General features: G+C 38.9%; 1 protein-coding gene across 1 annotated transcript in view; it reads left to right on the top strand.

Moving 5' to 3' along the window:
- The window catches only part of LOC126456738 (Down syndrome cell adhesion molecule-like protein Dscam2), a 427,689-nt gene that overhangs the window by 268,197 nt on the left and 134,369 nt on the right, over positions 1-25,123 (top strand). Inside the window, exons 14-17 of the mRNA XM_050092487.1 lie at positions 200-367; positions 7,543-7,684; positions 8,796-8,944; positions 11,768-11,978. Of these exons, the coding sequence (XP_049948444.1) occupies positions 200-367; positions 7,543-7,684; positions 8,796-8,944; positions 11,768-11,978 (670 nt within the window). The remainder of the gene's footprint in view (positions 1-199; positions 368-7,542; positions 7,685-8,795; positions 8,945-11,767; positions 11,979-25,123) is intronic.

Raw genomic sequence — 25,123 nt, forward strand, 5'->3', positions numbered from 1 at the left:
TTTTCATCATTGTATCTTCTACAGTGAACTGTTACTGGATGCCATGTATCTCAGGAACTAGAAATCACTTTAGATTTTGGTAAATTGACTTTACAATCATTGCTGATAAATGGAAATTAATTTTACTATTGTTGAAGATGTGGTTTATTTAATTCAAAGAATACTCTCTTGCTGTTTTGTTTTAATTTAGGTGGGAAAGCATCAGACTTTCAGTCGCTCGATACATCAGAGGTTCACATCATGGTGTTGTCAAATGGGACCCTATCAATCCCAGCAGCAAATTCAGAAGATGAGGGTTTCTATCTCTGCCGTGCTGATAATGGGATTGGGGCTGGTCTCAGTAAGGTTGTGAAGATAACAGTGAATGGTAACAGAATAAACTTAGTTATAGTGAATAGCCATACATCAATGTGCTCCAGTCATAGAAATAAAATATGCTTTTGACACTCTTCCTAGAGTTAATTTGTTTTTATTACTTTTTTGTTCATTCTTTTAATCACTTTAGCTGTAAATTTGCTACAATATGGAATGACTTGGTGTTCCCTTTTTTAAAAAACACAAACATAATAATTTGTTTTTACACATACACTGAGTGACAAAAGTCATAGGATACCTCCTAATATCATGCAGGACCTCCTTTTGTCCAGACTGATTCACCAATGCAACGTGGCATGGACTCATCAAGTCATAGAAAGTACCCTGCAGAAATACTGCACCATGCTTCCTCTATAGCCATCCATAGTTGCAAAAGTGTTGCCAGTGCAGGCTCTTGTGCATCAGCTGAACTCTTGATTATGTCCCATAAATATCTGATAGGATTCTTGTCAGGTGATCTGGATGACGAAACCATTCTCTCAAACCATCCAGAAAGTTTTTCAAACCACTCGCAAACAAATGTGGCATGTTGATGTGGCACATCATCATCCATAAAAAGTCCATCATTGTTTGGGAACTTGAAGTCCATGAATGGCTGGAAGTGGTCTCCAAGTAGCCTAACATAAGCAATTCCAATTAATGATTGGTTCAGGTGGGCCCCAGGATGCAGTCTGTTTCATGTAACACTGTTATGGAGCCACCACCAGCTTGCCCAGCACTTGTGGATAACTTGGGTCCATGGCTGTGTTTTGTCTGCACCACACTCAAATCCTACCAGGACTCATCTGACCAAACCATGGTTTTTCAGTCATCTAGGGTCCAACCAATGTAGTACCGAGCCCAGGAGAAGCACTGCAATTAGTAAAGGTCACATCGATCATATGTTAACATAGCCCATTAAAATCAAATTTCACCACACTGTCCTAATGGATGTATGTCCCACATTGGTTTCTGTGGTTATTTCACTCAGTGTTGCTAGTCTATTAGCACTGACAGCTCTAAGAAAATATTAAGTGAAGGCCATCAGCCACGGCGTTGTCCATGGTGAGAGGTAAAACCTGAAATTTGGTATTCTGAGCACACTCTTGACACTATGGATCATAGAATATTGAATTTCTCAATGATTTCCGAAATGCAATGTTCCATGCCTCTAGCTCCAACTACCATTCGGCTTTCAAAGTCTTTTAATTTCTGTTGTGTGGCCATAATTGTGTCAGAAATGAATCACCTGAGTACAAATGACAGCCCCACCAATTCACTGGCCCTTTACACCTTCTGTACATGATATTACCACCATTTGTATATTTACATATTCACATTCCATGTCTTTTGTCACTGTCATTTCACTGCACACTGATCTCACATCCCAGTAAGACCAAAAAGCTATGTACCAGGATGCTCATTTATGACAGAAAATACATCAGCTGAATAAAATGATTTTTGTATCTGGTAGTCCTTCAATTTTCACTTGTATTCTAGTGTTTCAATTGCTAGACTTTTGATACTGTTGACAGGCCACTAATCATGTGAAAAGTGTATAGCGATGGAAAGATATAATTGAGGTACAACATGATATGCAATGATAATAATGTTCCATTGCATAAATATTTACATGGTAAAAGGTACACATTCTTCTCCTTGGAAGCTAAGAACATACTTCATCTGTGGCCAAGTCAAGTAGCAACATATGTAACTGGATGTTCCAACAGAGCTCCTCCCCCCATAGTGTAGACTACTGAAAGGAAGACAAGAGGGGGGTCATTGACTGCTTCTGCAGGGGCTACTGATGTGAATGACCAGTCATGCCATGGCTGGTACTTTTGCAAGAGACAATCAAGCCGTTTCTTGAAGTTGCCATGGGAATGGTTGAACACTGAACAGGTGGTATGGTTGTAGCTGACATGGGAAGTGTCCAGTGTGTCCACATGGAACACTATCAGCGTGGTTGAAGAAACAGGGGTGGAGTGCCAGAAGTGAGGATGTCGTCAGGTGGATGCCACACAAGCCAGAGAAACTTGTATCTGTGTATGTTGAGGGGGCGGTTCGATCGATGCCAGATGGTAATTTATTTGCCGGAGCAAACTTTGATGGGTGTGGTATGCATAGAGGCAGTCCATGGAAGAGGGGCCATGAGTAAGCACGAACACAGGATATCAATCTGTTTCACGTCATGGTTGAAGTCAGTGAAGCCAGAGATGCGATCTTGAGAGATTGACATTGTTGTGTTGAAATTGTGCCAGGAAATGGTGGTTTAGTTGTCTGCGGTGGTTTAGGGTGAATTGTGCAACTAAAATTGCTCAAAAAGGCATTGTGTTTTGTTCGGTTCCTCTACTGTGTTCTGGGTGTAGTGCCGTAGAGCATCAGCAACCTGTGATAGTCGTGCGGTAGTCAAAAGAGAAACTAGGTGAATATAGCTGTTGGGGTTGGTGCTGTCATGTGAAGATGGGCAGTGGGTCGTAGTCAAGCTGCATGGTGGTGAGTCTAATCAAAGGTTTGAGGTTGGTCCAGGAAAAATTATGTCCCAGATCCATCCTCAGTGCAATGTGAATGTTCAGAATCTGGACAGCCGGCAGCAGCAAACGTGGGTGGATCTAATTTGCAGTAGGTGTGGAAGGTGCAGTGCCCATAATGAATGGACACAAATCTGAGCGACCAGAATGTTACACAACAGCTGTTGCCTGGTGTTTCTGCAACATGGGAATGGCACTGAGGTCCAACAGTAAATCATTTGTTGCTTTCAATTGTTTGGCACCAATGTCATAATTTTACTGTGATTTTGTTTTGAACCACAGTACTGAAGCTCATCACTTGCAAAACTGATCACTGTACATTGTCAAAGAGTCAACTGAGAAGCACTGCGCTATCCAGAATGGAAAACATCAGTGTGGCATGCAAATTTTGGCACATTATAGTAGTGGAGTATCTAGTGCAATATGTATTTGGGATAATTCAGTCATTGATGGCCATGAATGTGGTAGGTGTATACATATGATATAATAAAAGTTTGACATAGTACAGAACAATAATAATGCCTTATTGCATGAAAATTTACACAGTAAATGGTACACCGCTGTTCTGCTTGGGAGATAAGAAGGCACTAAAGTCTGTGGTCAAGCCACAGATATTCCACGTATCATACGTAAGTGATGTATAGTGGATGTTCCCACAAACACTTTCATGCCTGAGTAATTTACTCCTACTTTCACATCGCAAGTTACTTTGGCTGCTATACAAGTTCTGTTTTAACTTCATATTGTGAACATGATATCAACTATTGAGTGTCAAAATTGTTACATGTTTACAATATATTGCTTGCTTATATCCTAGTTTATAGCAAAAGTTGGTACAAGAGATGTGGAATGAATCTTAAATAAGGATTCATGCAAATTACTTGCAGTTTCTGTGTTTCACTATGGCTTTAACATAGAAATAGCCAACAAACATCCACAGTTGTGCCTTGATATTGGCAGAATAACTGACCCCATCAACACTTGATCTTCAGGCACATAGCATGACAAGTATAATCATTTATAAACAAAAAATTAGATGTGAATTTCAGCAGAAATGATGCAAATATCTCAATAATAAGTGCTATTTTTGCCAAAAATAGGTGCCACATTTTCAGTTTTCAGGTCCCTAGGCACTGTTACGACCTCATTCTCATCACTTGATTAGCCTAGCTTGTCACACTGTCAACAGGCCCTTGCTCTCATTTGACAACCATAGTTTACATAGTCAGAATGATTTGTTTAACTCAATGGAGAATGTTTGTGCATACACAAACAGCACTTTTGCGCACAATAGCACATAGTAGAAGCACGTTTAATAATATTTTAGACAATGTTAGTAATATTGCCCAATAAGTTTATGAGCAAGGTAACAATTATAGACATAAAAATAGCAAGAAAAATATAACAAGTAATGATGAACTGCAGAAGATGCTAAATGCATCATCAGAATACCTTAAAAGCTATCCCTCCAATATCGTATTCTTAATTTGCATAGGTGGTAAATATGAAAATTCTAATATGTACACAAAACATTTCAATGAAAAATATTTAACCTTTTTGTGAGCCATGAAGATATACTTTCCACTAAATGTATGTGTTTACAGTGTTTAAGGGAATATGTGTTACCAGTTATGCACACTCCTGGCATCTAGTGGCAGTCCGCTGCACCAGTTGTAGTTTCTGTTTGTTGTGAAATATAGTCTTCAGGATTGTGGGAAGGGGAAGCAAAAGTAACTATTTTGTCAGGGATGGCAGGAGGGAAAGCAACTTTATGCATGGTGTAATGGGTTCTTTACTTGGTTCAGTAGGTGAGGTGTGAGAGAAACATTGGTGGTTTTGCTAACAGTCATTTATTGAGACATAAGACCCTTTAAACAAACAGAGTAATACAATGTGTTTTAACATGCTTAATTCCTAGTGGCTCCAGAGCAGTGGAGTTGTAGCGTGCAGGTTCCATTGGTCGCTGATACGACAATGGCTCATGTTGCAGCAGAGGGCTGGCGGCATATTCTTCCATTCAGTACCATGCATGTCACCCACTGTGGCAGCAGTGCAGTCTTCTCCTTGTAAATCACTCATTGCATTCTTAACAAACAGCTATGGCATGGCATGGAGTGCTCCGTCCTGGAATAAAACCAGTGACCCTCAGGTTCAGCGTCTTGTGGCAGAATTCATCAACCTCTAGGTTCAGAGGTGACTCATTTGTTGAGGCCACTGCCCCTTCATCCTCACCAAACCTGAGTAAGTACCACACGAACTTGTTTGTGGTAACATCTGGGATGGCATCTTCTGCATTGACCTATTGGTGCGGTACTGACATCTTCTTCTGTCAAGCAGTGTAGTGAAGTATGACATCTGCTGACTAACCATCAGTCCATCCATCCAGGTGACATTTCTTCATGTCTTCTTTCTCTCCTTGGAGGACCTCCTCAAAGATCCACCTCACACAAATTTGTCGGAGGTATTTATTCTGTGTTTTCGCAAATGTCGTGAAGTTTCTAGGGCAGCAACTGAGTCTTCCGTCATTGATCTATGCTTCTCACATTGGGCAGAAGCATGATCAATGTTGATACAAGTGCCAGCTTTCCATTGTTTTGCCTGTATGCTGACATGGTCGGGCTTTGCCCTTTTGTCCTCTTCTGCATCATCAGATACGTCACGCACAAGAGTTCAGTATGCTGCCAGTTCCTGGAGCATTGACTGCTGATGTGTAAATTGAGCTGGTCATTGTTCTCCTTGGAAGAATTGCCCATCTGCTTGGTCACTGATCTGTCGAAGTGCTGACTGCTGCTGTGCAAACTCTGCTGGCCATCGGCCTTCTTATGTTGGACAAAAACATGACCAGTGTCGACACATGTGCTGGCTTTCCTTGCTCAACTGCTGCTCCTTCTGAATATTGTGGGTTAGTGTGTCAAAGTCTCTAAAATGTTCACTTAACCTATAATAAGTCTTTATGTATTTTTCTGCCAGATCTCTGCTTTGAACAACCATAAATTACACATAATCATTATACACAATCATAAATAACACATAGTTATTATAAATCCTAAACCACCAAATAATGGTGTTTTAATTATTATTGGGAAGTATGGTTACCACCAAAGTTGTTTCTGGAAGGGGGGAAGTATACTTACTACAAAATCAATCTGTCATTTGTAGTCCATGGGAAGCATACTTACCACCAATTTAGGGGTATCCCAAAGCTTTTTGGAATACATCTTACCACCTCTGTTTATGCGTGACATCTTGTGGTAGTGCACAGTACCAGGTGTACAAAAACTGCTGCAACAATCAGTTTCTGTTTGTTGATGGATCACTACTGTTAATGGAACACATTGCTTTGCTTTTGAAATACACATTATTGTGACCTGTATCAGCTCATACCTTTGTTGTGTGATAAAGTTTCAAGGATTGTTTTCACATTGTGATAAATAAACTTTAATATCAGCAACATTTTTTAAATAAAATAAAAGAAAACATAAAATAAAAACAGGAAACACTTCATTACAAAAAATGCACCCAACTTTTTTATGACTTCTTATATTTATGTCTGCACATTTGACGGCTTACTGACCATTTAAATCTGCCTCCTAGTGGAACTACACCACACTGAAACCTATTGTGAATAGGTGACCAGCTATTTTCGTACACGTAAATATTTTTATTCATTTTAATTTTTTGTGTAAATTATTTAAGACTAAGAACAAAAGATGGTGCCAGTGACAGCTCAGCTGCACACCTAAGAAATGAAAGTGTGAAGCAACAATCCCAAAACCCAAGTTATAACTTAATGGCATCAATGTTTATTATTTTGTTGGAACATTTTATGTCTACTGAGTTATTTTCTATAATATAAAAAAGTCCTCCCCCCTCCCACCCACCAGTCATTCCCTAATGGTTGCCCTGAACTACTTGAAGTTTTTCTCTACATCCGCCACACACACACACACACACACACACACACACACACACACACACACACACACACACACACACTCACATTGTGTTGTTGTAGTTTGTAAAACTGAATTTTCAGGCAAGATTATTAATATTTCCAGATTTGTCAGATTTCTAAACTACTTCCAATGTAACATTCTGAATTACATTTTTGTGTAATGTAGGTAGAAAAGTGCATAACACTGCATTTTTGTACACATAAATTAAAGTGATGAGAGCTGAAACCTGGTGTACATTCTGTAAAGCCTGAAACAAAAAAATTGTGAGACATTTCTTTTTAAAATAGTGGCAGATCTCAAGAAACTGCAATGCAAAGTATATCATAATCCCCACAATGAAGGAAAACACTCTGGCAACAAAGCATCCAACAGCATCAACAACTTCCTTCTCACATGTAACATTTCTTCTGAATTAGTTATGTAAGTGGCCTTTCCTTCCATCCATTACCAATAGAGATTTACATTATGTGCTTCTATTAGCTATCCGATTCCTTATCCAAACAAATGAACTGCTTGGTTCAATTATATGTGTGCTATTTGTATTGTGCTTTTTCTTGCTTACATATTTCTTAAGTAAATATGTAAATCCATTGTCATCTTATTTTCCTTGTCAATACAAAGTGCTTTGTTCGTTGCTTGTATGGTTTTCTATATTGGTGTTGAACTTTGCTCTTTAGGACAAATCAACTTTTCTTTTTCAGAGCCTGTGAGCTTTGATGTGATGGAGAAGAATGTAACAGCTCGCCACGGAGAACAAGTAACTCTCAAGTGTGATATTAAAGGTGATCATCCCATACAAGTTGACTGGCTGTTTAATGGGCAAAGATTAAATCACAATTACAGGTTTGTTCCTCAGAGCTCTTTGAACGTATACCTAAGACTTGTAAAAACAGGTATCATAACAGTTACTCAGTTACAAATAACAGTTCCAAGAGTTTTTTTTATTTGTATAAGAATGGGGGCAATCAAATAGACAAGTATATTTTAAATTTGACATTGTTCAGTTATTTATCTTACTCCTCTTTCATAAAATATAACAAATATATAAATTTCTTTTCACTACTGCAAAATTATGTTCTTGCTTTAATTTATAGTAAGTACTCATGTCACAATATTCATGTGTCTCTTCTGTCAAGTTGTATTGCAAGAAATATGATTGTCTACAGAACCTCCCCCAATCAAATGTCAAACTCATTTTTACGTTGATCAACTAACAATAGCTACTAGAAAAAGAAGTTGCTTACTACAGAATTTCTTCAGAATGGTAATAGAAGGAAAAGAGTCAATAAAACATATTAACATGGTTCATCACCAGCAGTGTTATAAATGAATATTTCAATAATTAGGACCATTTCATAACTTCAGTTTCAATTATCATAGTAAATACTTTAATGCCAACTTTGATTTCACATTGCATATTATTTAATGGAGCTTTTAGTTGGCATAGTTGGACACTTTCATAGTTTGTTGCATTGTTGAATGCTAAATAAATTCTCACTCCTTTTCGTTAAAAAAAAGTAATTATTTGGTTATATAGGCCATCAATTTTTAAAAAAAATTAAAATAAATTTGAACACCTGGCAATTGAATAACGTATTTTGTAACATTCAAATATTGATGCTGACATTAACTTAGCCACATTGATAATACTGCAGCTGATAATACTAATGGTTTTATGTTTCTGATGTCAAAGGAGTCAGCTCTTGAAAAACTAGAATTGTTTCTGTGTGAAAAACATAAGATGAAGCTAAAGAGCATAAAAAAATGATATTTTACCCCTGTGGTTATCGAATTTAGTAAACAGCAGAGATATTTGTTTGTTTTTGTGTGTGTGTGTGTGTGTTTGTGAGAGAGAGAGAGGGAGAGAGAGAGGGAGAGAGAGAGAGAGAGTGAGAGAGATTATTATTATGAAAAGCTACAGAAAATGTTATAGTTTGCTATTTAATGTTGACAGAACAAGCATGTCTGAAATCAAGACAGATAGTGGCCTGCAGTCCCTGCTGGTTATTGCACAGGCTGAGCGACATGACTCAGGTCTTTACACATGCCAGGCAGGCAATATATTTGGTCACAGCAAGCTTATTATACACCTGGCTATACAAGGTTGGTTAAGTTTTCTTTCCTCTTTTCTTTCTATCGACTGACCCTCAAAAAAAAAAAAAATAAATAAATAAAAAAAAAATAAAAAATAAAAAATATTTTGTCACACTATAAATTTGGTAACAGTAATTTACTTTCCTTTAGAAATCTTTGTATAACACTTACTTGTGTGTACTTACACATGTTTAAATATTATGATAGACATAAAATGTCATTCCTATTTGCTATATTCTTTAGCAGCACTATCAGAAATCTTGCTGCCCTCAAAATAAAACTGCTTTCAAAGTTTAGGCCCTCCTAAATGACTGTTTTAATAGGCATTGAGAAAAATCAGCTTCTGACTTCAGAATTCACTACAAAGTATAGTATATAAATGTACCAAATACACAACAACTCCTGTATTTGACAGTTAGCCGCACCTCTACAGTTTTTATGTACTGACATTAGACGCAAAAAAAAAAAAAAAAAAAAAAAAAAAAAAAAAAAAAAAAAAAAAAAAAAAGGCCACAGTATTAGATTATCTTTCCATGAAAAGTTCTTTCAAATGCACAATATTCCCCCACTGCTTTTAATCATAGTTACTGTAACATTCCCAAAGGACCACCTTGATTGGTTGAGCTTAAAATTCTGTGGTAACTTCTTACTTAACACAAAAATTATCCATTGCACAAAATAAAATACTGTAACTAGAGTTAAGTTGGCAGTTCATGTCTGTACATTGTGCAGGAATCTGTTTAATCAATTGGGAATACTAAATGTATCCCCAGAATACATTCACCCATGGATGAAATTTGTTGTCAACAATCCAATCAACTTTGATATTTTAGAGGTATTCACAATACGAAACTGCAAACGATAATGATTTGCACTTTCTTCTCATGAGTGTAGCCTTCTTGCAGAAAATAGTGAAATACACAGCTATACAACTTTGAGAACCTCCCCTGGCAATAAACTGACAGACAACGTGTTTGTCAATGAAAATACTCAGTTTTTGAAAAAGTAACAGATATAGTGGCAGAAGAGTTGAAGCGGAAGGAATAGGGGTGAAGGTAAGGGACTGGTGAGGTATAGGGGAAGGGGTAAAGAAGTCACTCAGAACTCAGTGTCAGAGTAGACTTGCTGGATGGGATGAGAAGGAAAGACAATCTGTTTTTTGAATAGACACCTTTAAATGACCAACTATAATGATGTATATTATTTTTAAGTGTCTATGCAGTCTTTTCTTGAGTTGATACAACCCACTTCCTAAGATTTATCTGTGGAATGTAGAATGAACCAACTAAATTCCTAAACCGATGTCCGCCCACTACCACTTTAGCTTGAGAAGTTGTTGTGATATCCAGAAGATGCATGTTGTAAAAACTAGTCATATCAACAATATGGGAAGGATAGATAGATACTCGCCACATCAAGGGGACACTGAGTTGCAAACAGACACAATGAAAAATACTACTACAATAGAAAACACATATATATTGACACAAGCTTGTAAAAAGCTTAATATTTTAGCTGACTTTTTCACTGTGCCTGTGTGTCTACAACTTGATGTCTCCTCTGTGTGCTGAGTAGCAATCAATCCTTTTCATTCTGTTATTATTCCATCCGCTGTTTTATCAATTCATATCAGTATCATTGCATTGTTGCAGAGCATATTTTCAAACATTTTACTGAGCATTGCCATTACACAGTGTCTTCCTGTTCTCATTCACAAATCACGCTCTTTGGATCATAACATGAAGGGAAATCCTCACAAGCATTGAACAAATTTTGGAGTATTTAGTTAGCTTTTATGAACTGGTTATGTGTGGGATACTAGCTGCTATTTTTATGAGCAATCGTAACAACATTAATCAACAATATATAATTTCTCTGTGAATTTGTTTATTCTTGCTGACAACCTTCTGAACATCAGGCCCATATAAAACACTAACATCATTTGTGTATGAGTTAACAAAAAGTATGGATATTCTCTGAGAATAGTATTCATTTTTGATAATGACAAGCCAAGAATGAATGTATAACAACAAACTGGTTGCCAAGATCGCAGGAATTCTTTTTATTCCATGATTACCGGTTTCGGTGAAACTAAAGCTGCCATCGTTGGATCTTAGGACACACAGGTTACAACATCAAGGCAGACAAAGGTGATATTAATAGTTGCCTATAACTCGCAGGCCTTACAAAATTGTCATATGTAGCACATAGCACTGTGTGGCTACCAGTTTATTGTTGTACAACCATCTAAATCACTCCCACATGCTCCCTACCAAGAATGAATACTAGCAGGGGTACTTATAGAGCAATTGTAAGCTGATTATTTGCATACCATTCTTTATATACCAATGCAACATCCACAATAGTTGTATCTCTTCATTGATTTTCCAACCTCTCTGTTACTTCAGCAAATTTTATCTCCCAATATTCCCCCCTCCCCAACTTCAGAACTAGAAGGACAAATTTAACTTTTGGAGCTTTTAAAGTAATCTGGCTCATGTGCTGCAAATATTTATCATTGGCTTATTTCATTTGAGGAAGTACAGATATTTTAATGTTTAATAAATCTAAACATGGTCCTTAGTAGGCTGTAATGTGATTTTTATTTCTTCACACGATTAGCTAATTTCGAACACTTGTCATTGCCAAGCTAATTTTATGATTAAATAAAAATCACATTACAGCCTACTACAGACCATGTTTATGTTTATTAAACATCTGGAGGCTGTAGATCCCTACTAATACAAAATATTTTAACGTGGTAGTGATCATGTAGATTCAGTTCATTCATACATTTGTGTCTTAAAAGTCACAGTTTGATACATTTTTCAGAGCCACCAGATCCACCGCTTGACATAGAAGTGGTCGAAATAAACAGTAGATCAGTTCGTTTATCATGGCATCCTCCATTTGATGGACACAGCACTCTGATTGGTTATCTGATACAGTATAAAAAAGGTACCAGTCTCATCAATGATTGGCATCATTCTGGAACAGTCAACCTCTCCCTCCCAGCCTATGGAGCTGAATTTACAAGTAAGAAGTGAGTACTTATAATATAGCTGTAAAGAGCAGCCCAGGCAAAGAGTGAAACAGGCTTCAGTCAAAGGTAAAACAGATGGGCTGACAGCAGTTTCCTTATCAAGCTAGATTAAGTGAAACATCTATAAAACTATGTAGTGTCTGTTATGCATTGAAACAATAACTGTCTGCGAGAGTCTCAAAAATGAAAATTCACCTAATCCATGTGGAGTGTTTACATTCATATTGTGTGACAATGATTCTAAGACACAGATTTCATTACTTACTGTTTACTTATTCAACATAGAACCAAAAATCACAGCCTAATCATGTGATAGTCACAGCTGATTAGAAAAAAAAAGAATCTTTATTCCTGTATCATTCCAACGTGGCATAATGGGCAGCATTGTGCCACTGTGGATTTATACTTTACACATTTACTTGCATAATTCTGCAGTTATATGAAAACAAGTGCAAAAAATGGACTAATCTAGAATTTTAAAAAAAAGAGGTTCTCGTAAATGAGACTGCTAAAACATATCAAATTATTTTGTAATTTTTATAATAGAAATTCATAAAGAAAGGATGTGTTACTCTTTTTGATCTGTCATATTCTTTATAATGCAACTTAACATGAGAAATAATAATTTGCTAATGAACAAGAACAATATTATGTTATTATTATTATTATTATTATTATTTTTTGTATATTCTCAAACGTCCATAATCACAAATTACCACTAAGTCTAGTAAAATATATTTTTCTAGCCTTAAAACAGTATAATAGGGTTAATGTATAGAGGAAATGTCAAATTAGTGATGGAAGGCCTACCTGATACTTGTTTGTTGTTGTTGTTGTTTTTTGTTTTTTGTTCCCCCACCCCCCATAATATCGACAGTATCAAAATTTTCCAGTTTAGCGTAACTACATTTAAAGAAAAACTTAACAGGTTGATCTTTCATGATTTTCAAATATTTAATCTCACTTAATACAACTTTCTGCCCAGATTTAGATAGTGTTTGTCTCAGTATCTTACGAAGCAGAGGCTTTACAGCAGTAAATATGACAATTGTCATTTTTGCAACACTGAAAGGTATCATTACTCTTGTCTTTTTAACAAATTCCATCCACTGATCTGGAATATAAATGAAAGATATGATATCTGTCTTTTCTTTTACTCAGTTAACTCAATATTGTGCTCACAGGGTAAATAAATATGACCAGACACTAGAAACTTATGTTCCTGACTATGTTAAGTACATCCAAAAGCTAATCGAAGCTTGGCCAAAACAAGAATCTGAATGCACCGTAAGGTAGTGTAGATTGTTGGGAATCAATGCTGTAATATGTTGCTTAAGACATGAAATAGTGGCGTCTACCTCCTATCAGCTACTTACTCTGTCAACATAAACATTTTGCGTATTAGACACATCGTGTACGTAGAAGTTAAATGTCATAGTTGGTGTTTGTAGAATGCGATTTCCACAGACAAGTAGGGTGTATGGCATAGGCAGACACTGATGCATGTTTAAAATGTTGACCATAACAGAATTATTAGTTTTTAAGTATTCTGTAACCAGTTTCAGATTTCCATAGACAACACTAGCCTGTTTAACATGGAAGTTCAGTTTTGCTTCTAGCTCATTCTTTTTCTGGGTGTGTTTCTCAGATAGAAAACAAACTTGACACATATCACTACACGGTGTTGCAAAGCCAATATCGAAAAACTGATAAAATATTGTATGATACGTGCCAAAGCTAAAGGTGTTCATTATTGCTGTCTTTGTGCTAATCTTGAAGAAGATTGTACATCTAGCTAATGTTTAGATGTGTATACAAATATTTCATGTTGGGAATCTTTTTACTGGAATAGAGACTTGACTGCATAGGAAATAGGAAAACTATTTATAAGAGCCTGTGCAAATTTCCAGTCCTCTTTGCTGCATTTATTTCAGTGATTCTCAAGGGTATAAGACATGAGACTTTATCTTACCTCTTCAACAGACAAACAGTATAATATTAATGAACAGAAATGCATATTCTAGTTAATAAGTTATCCCTTGTTGTAATGGATTTTCTCTTCATCACAAAAAATTGCAACCAAAATCAGAAGTGAAATAGGGGCAGGATAAAAATTGGGGAGCATGCTGCCCCTCTACTAAACCCTTGGCTTTGGGCCTACATAAATCTCTCCTTGTGAATGTATGTCTAATGTTTTGTTGTATTATCAAACACAGAAACTTACTTCAGGAGTTCTAGATGTTTCCTTTTGTTGAATCACACCAGATAGTCATCCACTGCTTATACCAAATATTGTTATAAAAACTTTCTCACAAATCTGAACATCTGCTTCACCTACAATAACCATGTAGATGTTGGTTGTCTGCTAACTACTCCTCTCTGGATCATCAGTATACCTCGTCTTGACAAAATTCATATTCACACATTCAAATATATAATAATTTTGAAGATAACAGTTACTTAGATTCCAGAAATTGAGGAAAAGCTTCTCTCATGTATCTGTAGGTACAATGTCCAAGCATCTTCTGGCATAAGCACTATCTGAACGTTGTGATATTTGCCTTTTCACTACACCCATAAATTCCTGTTTTCTTTACCACTGTTTGGCTCCTTTTTCTCAACTTCTTTGCATTAATTTTGTGGATTACACTTTCTCCTCTGATAATTTCCACAGATTTTCATAATTTTGTCGGTGTTTCCATTACTAAATCTGCCATGTTTATTACCTGTATTCTCTATTGAATGTGCCAGTCGAACACTTTAAATGCTCTAAACCTAGTTCATAAATTTATTTAATTAAACATTATACAACTTTTATATTTTGTGTTAACTGGTTTATTAATTCCAATACAATCTACTTTTGCACCCCCATGCTCCTGCCAAAGCTTTTAAAACCCAGTTAATTAATTCTTGTCTTTTTATCATTTTATGCTGTGGTGACTATCCTCCTACTCAGCTGTTCAGCTCCTTTCCACTAGAGAGAGGCTTCCATCATGCAGTGTCCTTGATAATTTGTGTTACATATCCTACTCTTTGCCTGCCTCCACAATTCTTTCGGTGTTACATTAATTTGTCAGCTGATTTTCATATCCTAGTTTTCATTTTCTCCTACATTGCCATTTTTGTGCTGTCGTTGATATGTAGATGCCTCAGATGGCGTGGCAGATCAAATCTGGAGTGAAACATGCAGCCACATGGAGGGTGCAGGGTGTGGCTGTGTCTAACAAAGCCTGCATCTGTGACATTTTTCATTTCCTGCCTTCAACATTCCTTCTCAAAATGTAAGACAGTAGCTGAAGTAGTTGTGCACCAGTGATTACAATCTTCTGCTGTGGTGCACCAGTTACTCAGTTCGGTGTTTAGACTCTTTCGATTCTTCTTGAAGTGGCTGTTATCATGCTTCAAACGACTTCGGGGTCTCACTTCACTATAAAAAATTTGTTGAAGAATTTGTTGTTTCTCCTCTGCTGGACATGCCCAACCCATCTGAGTGGTGACAAGTAACAGTGGCTTCTATACTGTACATCTTTGCCTTCTTAAGAACAGTTGTAGTTGATGCAGAGTCGCCCCTTGATGATCATAGCATGTCTAAGCTTCTGTTGATTGAAGTGTTCTAGTTTCTTAAGAACATGTCAGTACAGCATTCAGGTTTCACAACCTTAGAACAGGTTAGAAACAACTGCTCAATACACCATCAGTTTGGTGCATGGTGTCAGAGCTTTATTCAAGAAGACTTAATATAGGAAATATCCAAAAGTAACATATGCAACATGAATCCTGGTCTTCAAGTCCTTTTCCAGTTAGCAGTTGGTTGATAATATTCCTCCTAGATAGAGGAATGATCTACTTGTTCCAAAGGTGTGCTGGAAACAGTGATATTGAAATCCGAAAGGCAGTTCCAGTAGTAAGCTGTGTGAGTACCTTTGTTTTTTGGATGATGATGGTCAGCCCAAACGATTCAAATGTAGTTTTAAACAATTTACAGATAATTACAGCTCTGCAGGTCTGTGAGCTGGAAAGCATTGTTATCTGCATACCGTAGTTCAGTTACTAGAGTGAGACTTGTAAAACTCTTAGAATCAGTCTGCACTGATTAAATAGTGCTCTATCCAACGTGCATGGAAGTCCTACACCTGCATTGTTTACAAACAATGTCTCATAAAACATGGCTACTAGGCACAAGGACACATCCTTGTTTGAGCCTATTAGTAATAGGAAACTTGTCAAATCTTTCATTCTGGTGCAGCACCTGCCCAGACATGTCTTCATGGAAGGCTTGAATCACTCAAACAAATTGTTCAGGCCAGCAAAACATTTTAACAACTTATACATAACTTTTCTGGGCACTGTATCAAAAGACTTTTCTAGGTCACAGAACACAAACAATAAAGGTTTATGCTGTTCCCTGCACTTGTCCTGCAGTTGTTGTGCACTGAAGATCAGATCAATAATTCATCAGGGGGGGGGGGGCAAAATACTCACCGAGATTCAAAATGTATAGTCTTGGAAAGAGTCTGTAGATGATTCAACAGAATTCTAACAAAAATTGCACCAGCTGCAGAGATAATGGATATAACATAGTAATTACCACACATACGCTTCAGTCATATTTTTTTTTAAATATGGTGGCAGTTGTGGAGCTCACTTTAGAAGAAACACAGAGAAGACCCCAGTTTTTAGAGCCAAAGTAATCACTTTGAATGATCTCCAGAGGAATGTTGACAGGCTCAGGTGCCTTTCGTGGTTTCATACTATCTAGAGCCTTGTTGAATTCATGAAATGTTGGTGGGACCATCATCCAAGATTGTACTGGATGTTGTGTGACATTTTTGAGAAAGTCATAAGCAGCAGTAGAACTAAAGTTTAAGAGTGAGCTGAAATGCTTTTTCCAGCAATTCAAGATGTCCTGACCATAATTGAGGATGGTCATATTATCGGTGCCTTTCAGGGTTCCTGATGAGAAATGAATAGACCATATATTTATTTTATTCCAGTGTAAAAGTTCTGCAAGTCCTTGGTGTCTGACACACTTGGAGTACCCTGGCTTTTTACTGCCCCCAGTTGTTCTTGATTGTTCTTATTTCAGTTTGACATTTTTGCTTCATCACTTGAAAGCATGTTTCCTTTTCCATGGAGGATGGACCTCGAGCAAGAAATAGGTAAGCATTCTGCTTGACACTTATGAGATTCTTAATCACTTCATTATCATCATCAAACCAGGCACTTTCTTCTTCATTTCAAAACCAATGACCTCTTCTGCATCTGTTTGGTGGTGTTCTTTAAAACAATCCATTCCTGAATGAGATTTTCACTCTGCAGCGGAGTGTGCTCTGATATGAAACGTCCTGGCAGATTAAAACTGTGTGCCCGACCGAGACTCGAACTCAGGACCTTTGCCTTTTGCGGGCAAGTGCTCTGTTCGCAGGCGAGCTTCTGTAAAGTTTGGAAGGTAGGAGACAAGATACTGGCAGAAGTAAAGCTGTGAGGACCAGGCGTGAGTCATGCTTCGGTAGCTCAGCTGGTAGAGCACTTGCCCGCGAAAGGCAAAGGTCCCGAGTTCGAGTCTCGGTCAGGCACACAGTTTTATCTGTCAGGAAGTTTCAACCCATTCCTGTTCAACATCTGTGTTCCCAGAATGATTTTTACACTCTGCAGTAGAGTGTGTGCTGATATGGAAGTACCAGGCAGATTAAAACTGTGTTCTGGACTGAGACTCGAACTTAGAACCTTTACCTTTCACAGACAAGTGCTCTACTTTTGTATTAGCACACACTCCACTGCAGAGTGAAAATTTGATTCTGGAAACATCCCCCAGGCTGTGGCTAAGCCATGTCTCCACAATATCCTTTCTTCCAGGAGTGCAACTCTTGCAAGTTTTGCAGGAGACCTTCTGTGAGGTTTGGAAGGTAGGAGAAGAGGAACTGACGGAAGTAAAGCTGTAGGGCATGTTGTGTGTCATGTTTGGGAACCTCAGTCAGTAGAGCACTTGCCCATGAAAGTCAAAGGTCCCCAGTTCACGTCTCAGTCTAGTAGACTGTTTTAATCTGCCAGGAATGTTTCATATCAGCACACACTCCGATGCAGAGTGAAAATTTCATTTAGGACGTTTCTATTTATCTAATTCATGACTTTTCTATGCTTGGATTGCTCAGATACCTACAGTTGTTGTGTGGATTGCCGTCCTTTCGGTACTGAGCATAATATCTATATAAGTATACAGGGTGATTCAAAAAGAATACCACAACTTTAAAAATGTGTATTTAATGAAAGAAACATAATATAACCTTCTGTTATACATCATTACAAAGAGTATTTAAAAAGGTTTTTTTTCACTCAAAAACAAGTTCAGAGATGTTCAATATGGCCCCCTCCAGACACTCGAGCAATATCAACCCGATACTCCAACTCGTTCCAAACTCTCTGTAGCATATCAGGCGTAACAGTTTGGATAGCTGCTGTTATTCCTCATTTCAAATCATCAATGGTGGCTGGGAGAGGTGGCCGAAACACCATATCCTTAACATACCCCCATAAGAAAAAATCGCAGGGGGTAAGATCAGGGCTTCTTGGAGGCCAGTGATGAAGTGCTCTGTCACGGGCTGCCTGGCGGCGGATCCATCGCCTCGGGTAGTTGATGTTCATGTAGTTACAGACAGATAAGTGCCAATGTGGTGGCGCTCCATCCTGCTGAAATATGAATTGTTGTGCTTCTTGTTCGAGCTGAGGGAACAGCCAATTCTCTAACATCTCCAGATACTGTAATCCAGTTACAGTAGCACCTTCGAAGAAAAAGGAACCAAAAACATTATTGGCTGAAATGGCACAGAAAACGTTCACCTTAGGCGAGTCATGTTCATACTGAGTTGTTTCCCGCGGATTCTCAGTGCCCCATATACAGACATTGTGACGGTTGATTTTCCCGTTAGTGTGGAAAGTTGCTTCATCACTAAACACAATCTTTGAAACGAAAGATTCATCTGTTTCCATTTGAGCAAGGATAAAATCACAGAATGTACAACTAAATGAAACTTTATAGCTCCCTTAATTCGCCAACAGATAGTGCTTAGCTCTGCCTTTTGTCGTTGCAGAGTTTTAAATTCCTAAAGTTGTGGTATTCTTTTTGAATCACCCTGTATAGTTCTGGCAACACTGGCCATGACCTTCTTCTGTGCGGATGCACACATATTCCTCGAACTCTTATGGCACTTGGTAAGAATGTCTTCCACAAGTAATGAGTGTGATGGGGTGGGACACTATGAATGTAGTGTGTAGACATACAAGGTGAGAATATGGGTCGTGCAGGAAGCATGCATGAGTCAGTCCCTGCGGTCGCGCTATCCTTTGTGCCCTCAGTGGCTTAGATGGATAGAGTGTCTGCCATGTAAGCAGGAGATCCCGGGTCGAGTCCCGGTCGGGGCAGACAGTTTCACCTGTCCCCGTTGATATATATCAATGCCCGTTAGCAGCTGAAGGTATTAATACAATTCTAATTTCTTTCTAGACGGCTGCAGGTCATCAATGGTGTCTGTTCTTTCAGACATGTCTGAAAGGACACCACATCCATATAAGTACATAGTTCTGGCAACACTGGCCATGACCTTCTTCTTCTGTGTGGATGCACACATATTCCCCGAACTCTTATTACGGGACTGTCTTTCATGAGTAATGAGTGTGTTAGGGTGAGACATTACGAATGTAGTGTGTGGACATACAAGGTGAGAATATGGGTCACACGGGATGTGTGCTCGAGATAGTCCCTGCAGTCGCACACTATCCTCTGTGCCCTCAGTGTCTCAGATGGATAGAGCGTCTGCCATGTAAGCAGGAGATCCTGGGTTCGAGTCCAGTCAAGGCACACATTTTCACCTGCTCCCGTTGGTATATATCAATGCCTCTTAGCAGCTGAAGGTACTAATGCAATTCTAAATGGCTGCAGACCATCAATGGTGTCTGTTCTTTCAGATACGTCCAAAAGAACAGACACCATATCCATATAAGTATAGAGTAATGGTATGTTTTGTGTCCTTACATAGTGGCAAGGATAATAAAAACAAAAACAAAAAGCAGCACCAACTGTGACAATGAAAATAATGCACTTATTGATAAGCACATAAACAATCAGTTCGCAATGCTGATGTTAGGATAGAAATAATAGCTACTCCAAGTGGCTGCTTGACTGGAGTCCCACATGATATCCTTGGGCGGAGTCCAATTGGTGTCATAGGATGAGTCCGACAGTGCTTGGGTTAGTATCCAGCTTGGTTGGGTGTAGTCTAACCAGTTAGCCGTTGGCAGAGTGCTAGTGGCGAATGGGAGACTGGGTTCAAACCGAAGGCGACCACCAAGACACAAGGGTGCTGATGTGCTCGTTCAAGCGGTGATGTCCTAGATGGCGTGTGGGCAGTGTCTGGGTTAGAATACACTCCGAGTCCTGAGACTCACTGGGTTGGTGTCTGGTTGGAGTCTTGAACTGCACTGGAACTGTGTCCAGTCAGATCTTGGGCTGTGTTGCAACTGCTGCTGGTGAATACTGCAGATAGATTGGATGTCGAGCGCAGCCAGCAGACAGCCCAGAGTGTCAACAGATGATGTGGGCTAGTGTCTTAAATAATCTGGTTGGAGAATTTCTGTGAGTTGGCACTTGATGTGTGGAGGTAAAAGGCCGTGCGTGCAGCACCATCGTTGTAGAAGCACACGCAGCTAGTGGGTGATGGTAATATGTCCCAAAGAGCCCACTGGGGCCTGGTAGATACACGGAGTGACGTGTTGCTGTTGTCATCTGGCATGTACACAGTACACAGACTGATGTGTTGCTGATGCAGTAGTCCAGCAGAAATGGTAAGCCAGAATTCAGACTGGCTCCATGTAAGCTGGCTTCAGTGGATGATGCCTGGATTATGCCAACCCACCAACCACGGGTTTACAGGCAGTGGCAGAGGCCAGGTGACTGGCCTGGCTACAATATTCCTCCTTGCTTAGACTAGATAGTTGAGCCATCATAGTATTGAAGGGCCAGTGGGATGCTGACAGGCTCATCAGATGGGAAGAAGGATATGTCCAGGTAGACAGAGACAGGGCCATGGGTAGTGGGCATGGCCTCAGTGCTGGAAAGAAGTGAGCAGGAAAAAAACCTGAAGATGAGATGGAGAGGGCATGAACCCACAAGGTGCCCAAAAAGGCAGACAGTGGGTTTGTGATGCAGAAGCACCAGAGATGAACAAGGTGCCAGTAGTGCCCAAGGAAGAACAGGATTACAACTTGCAAAAAAGTTAGCACTGAAAGGAAAAGTAGAAAACCGGTGCAGGAAGAGGAACAGTAAAGGAAAACATGTGCATTGATTAGGCACAAAAGAAAACTGAAGACATGTCTAGAAGTGGACATCTGACTGGGTAAAGGGTGGAGCAGTTCCAAAATGGAAAACTCATCACCAGCTTTTAGTAGTGTCCTGACATTGAGCCACTCACAGGAGCAAAGGGCAGCCATGGCTGCTGGTTTCTGGGAAAAAGTGCAAGCAACATTGGTGTGGCTGGTGGAAGACAGCTGCCAGGCAGGACATGGGCATTGGACAAGGTGGAGTTGTGTGGGACCCGTAGTCAACTGCTTGCTCACCAACTGGTATGTTCCTGCAGGGCTGGACCATCTTGCACCAACTTTTGTGTCCTTCCATGGTGATAAGGACAGCATGTAAAAAAAGGCAATTCCCAGGATGACAATGAAAGAAACACATTTTTTGGTAAGCACGCAAATGAAGATTTCACAGTTCTGACATGCAAATGTAAATAATAGCCACTTCAGGTAGAATGATACAACCTCTTGACTTGAGTCCTGCTTGGTATCCTTGATTTGAGTCTGGATGGTGTCATTGTCAGTGTCGACCATTGCCTCTCTTGGTGTCTGGCATAGTTGGGCACAAGGCTAACCAGTTGTACATTGGCAGAGTGCTTGTGGCCAATGGGAGACCTGGGCTTAAACCAACAGCAGTCACTAGGACATGAGGATTCCAACAAACTCAGCCAGGACCAACATACAAGGCAGCGTAGAGTCATTGTCTAATCTGGAATCCAGTTGAATCTTGGGCTATGTTGGATTCATGCTCAAACAGAGTCCTGGGCTGCACTGGAACTAAGCTGGTCAGTGCTACCAATAGATTGGCTGTGGGGTGCAGCTGCCCTTGAGCAAGGAGAAAAAGTGAATGCTGTCAGTTAGTTGTGGTGCAGCATCTTAAATAATCCAGCAGAAGAATTTCTGTAAGAAGTCACACAATGAGCAGACTCAACATACTGCTGTGCTTGCAGCGTCAAAGTTGGGGATGCATGCACCACTGGTGGGTATTACTAATGCATCTCATGGAGTCAGCTGGAATCTGTTGAGTACACAGAGCAATGTGTTGCTGTTGCCATTTGGTGTGTACAAAAATCAGCATGTTTCTGCTGTGGTTCAGCAATGTTAGTAAGCACACGAAGTGTTCAGCCAGAATTTAGATTGGCTGCGTGTAGGCTGGCTTTGGTGGATGACACTGGGAGAGTGGCAATCCACCAGCTGTGGGTGTATATACAGGCACTGGCAGTGGCCAGGCAACTGGCCCGGCTACAGTAGTAAGCATTAAAAAGAAGACAAGTAATTCATAGAAATTTAATCTGTATTTTCTATCAAAAATAAACTATTACTATATTGCTTAATGCTATCTGTACATACATACAATTGCCACAACTTCTTGTGCATTTTGTAAAAATTTTACAGCTCTGTAATCTGCTCCTAATGTCTTTCTTGCTTTGGCCATACTTTGTAATTTCCTTTCCTAGATTCCTGGGGAGGAGAATGAGGATCAGCTCAATCCTTATGAGCTCATTTTAGACCGATTCCTGTGTTGTAACTGCCTCTTCTCCTGCTCCTAAATCATTTATAGCAACCCTCACCCATCTACTTCTCTTTCTCACCCCCCCCCCCCCCCACTTTTTGTCTTATGGTCTACATAGTACTGTATTCTCAACAGTGCAGCCCCAAACTGCCCCTCCCCCTTTTTTCCTTTACCCATGTTCAGAATATGTAATTACAAGGGGCTGCGTTTGAGCAAGCTTCTCTGCCTCCATATTCCTATATTCTGCACTATCATTCCCTTTTATACTACTTAAAATTCCTTTCGATTTGCCTTTTTGATTATAATTCCACTCACTCCACAACATTCAGCCAGCCAACCCAGTCAGGCTGCACATTAAAGTATCTCTTTTACTCTCTCTCTCGGTATCATGGTATGCACAGTGTGTGTGTGTTTGTGTGTGTGTGTGTGTGTGTGTGTGTGTGTGTATGTGTGTGTAGTCATCTAATTCATAATTTCTTTGTATCAATATATCTCACATATTTCCAATACTGTTGTTGTTGTGGCCTTCAGTCCTGAGACTGGTTTGATGCAGCTCTCCATGTTACTCTATCCTGTGCAAGCTTCTTCATCTCCCAGTACTTACTGCAACCTACATCCTTCGGAATCTGCTTAGTGTATTCATCTCTTGGTCTCCCTCTATGATTTTTACCCTCCACGCTGCCCTCCAATGCTAAATTTGTGATCCCTTGATGCTTCAGAACATGTGCTACCAACCGGTCCCTTCTTCTTGTCAAGTTGTGCCACAAACTCCTCTTCTCCCCAATTCTGTTCAATACCTCCTCATTAGTTATGTGATCTACCCATCTAATCTTCAGCATTCTTCTGTAGCACCACATTTCGAAAGCTTCTATCCTCTTCTTGTCCAAACTATTTATCTTCCATGTTTCACTTCCATACATGGCTACACTCCATACAAATACTTTCAGAAACGACTTCCTGACACTTAAATCTATACTCGATGTTAGCAAATTTCTTTTCTTCAGAACCTTCCAATACTAGTATTGAAGTATTACTAGTAATACTTTGCCCTCCGATATTTATACAGAAATTTATGCACAATAGCCTGTGTGAAATTTTAAAAATTATGAGGTACAAAGTAGTACATGTCACAGTGGTCATAATTTGTTACTTTTATTTTACAGTTTTGATGATGGCCATTGTAGGCCAACACTGTGTAGGGAAGCAGCCTACTCACGCCTTATAAAATTCACATCAGTCTTTCCATTGTGTGCCAGCCAGTCCGCTATAACTAGCTCTGATGTCATAAATGTTGCTCAATACTTTAAAAATCAAGTAAATAACCTGAAACGTTTCTAGCATGTCAGGAGTAATACTAAATCAATATGTGTTGAATATCAGTTCAATAACTTTAACCATTTTTGAAATTTGGATGTTTTTCTGTAAAAATCATTGGCACAACAGAAAAGAGCTAGAAACTTAAAAATTTATATTTAGATTCCTTTTGCATAATAATTTAGTAGAAACAGTATTCTGGATCTCACAAATTAAAATTTTTGTTGAAATTCATGATTTTCTGGTTTTTGTCTTAGAAATTAAGGAAGCAAGATAGATTAAGTAGGCGAATAAATAAAGAATGTTTAAATTTAAGTAGAAGGGAGATCCGCTATAATCATAAAAATGTGAGAAGTTTCAACAGAATAACTATAAAACTATAGCGATAGCGTATCTCCAATGGGCAAGTTCAGAGCTTGTCTACTGCGTGTAGTGTAATTAAATTAATTATCTTGCCCAAAATATTTGACTTAGCCACGTCATACTTTTAGTATGATTACTTACCTGTGTGCTGATTGCACAATTAAATTGAAAGCTTCATTGGCCATCAACAAAGGAAGCAATGATTTATTCGGTAACTTGTGACTTTCCATCTCCGGCATTGTGAAAACTATCTGTCCTAGGGAAATAATGAATAGGAACTTTTTTGTAGGAAGTGTAAGTTAATTTAAGTTTAAGAATGAGATTTTCACTCTGCAGTGGAGTGTGTGCTGATATGAAACTTACTGGCAGATTAAAACTGGTCCCGAGTTTGTGTCTCAGTCCAGCACACAGTTTTAATCTGCCAGGAAGTTTCATATGAGCGCACACTCCGCTGCAGAGTGAAAATCTCATTCTGGAAATATCCCCCAGGCTGTGGCTAAGCCATGTCTCCACAATATCCTTTCTTCCAGGAGTGCTAGTTCTGCTAGGTTCACAGGAGAGCTTCTATGAAGTTTGGAAGGTAGGAGACAAGGTACTGGTGGAAGTAAAG

This window comes from Schistocerca serialis, chromosome 1 (assembly GCF_023864345.2).
Source record: "Schistocerca serialis cubense isolate TAMUIC-IGC-003099 chromosome 1, iqSchSeri2.2, whole genome shotgun sequence".
Classification (NCBI taxonomy): domain Eukaryota; kingdom Metazoa; phylum Arthropoda; class Insecta; order Orthoptera; family Acrididae; genus Schistocerca; species Schistocerca serialis.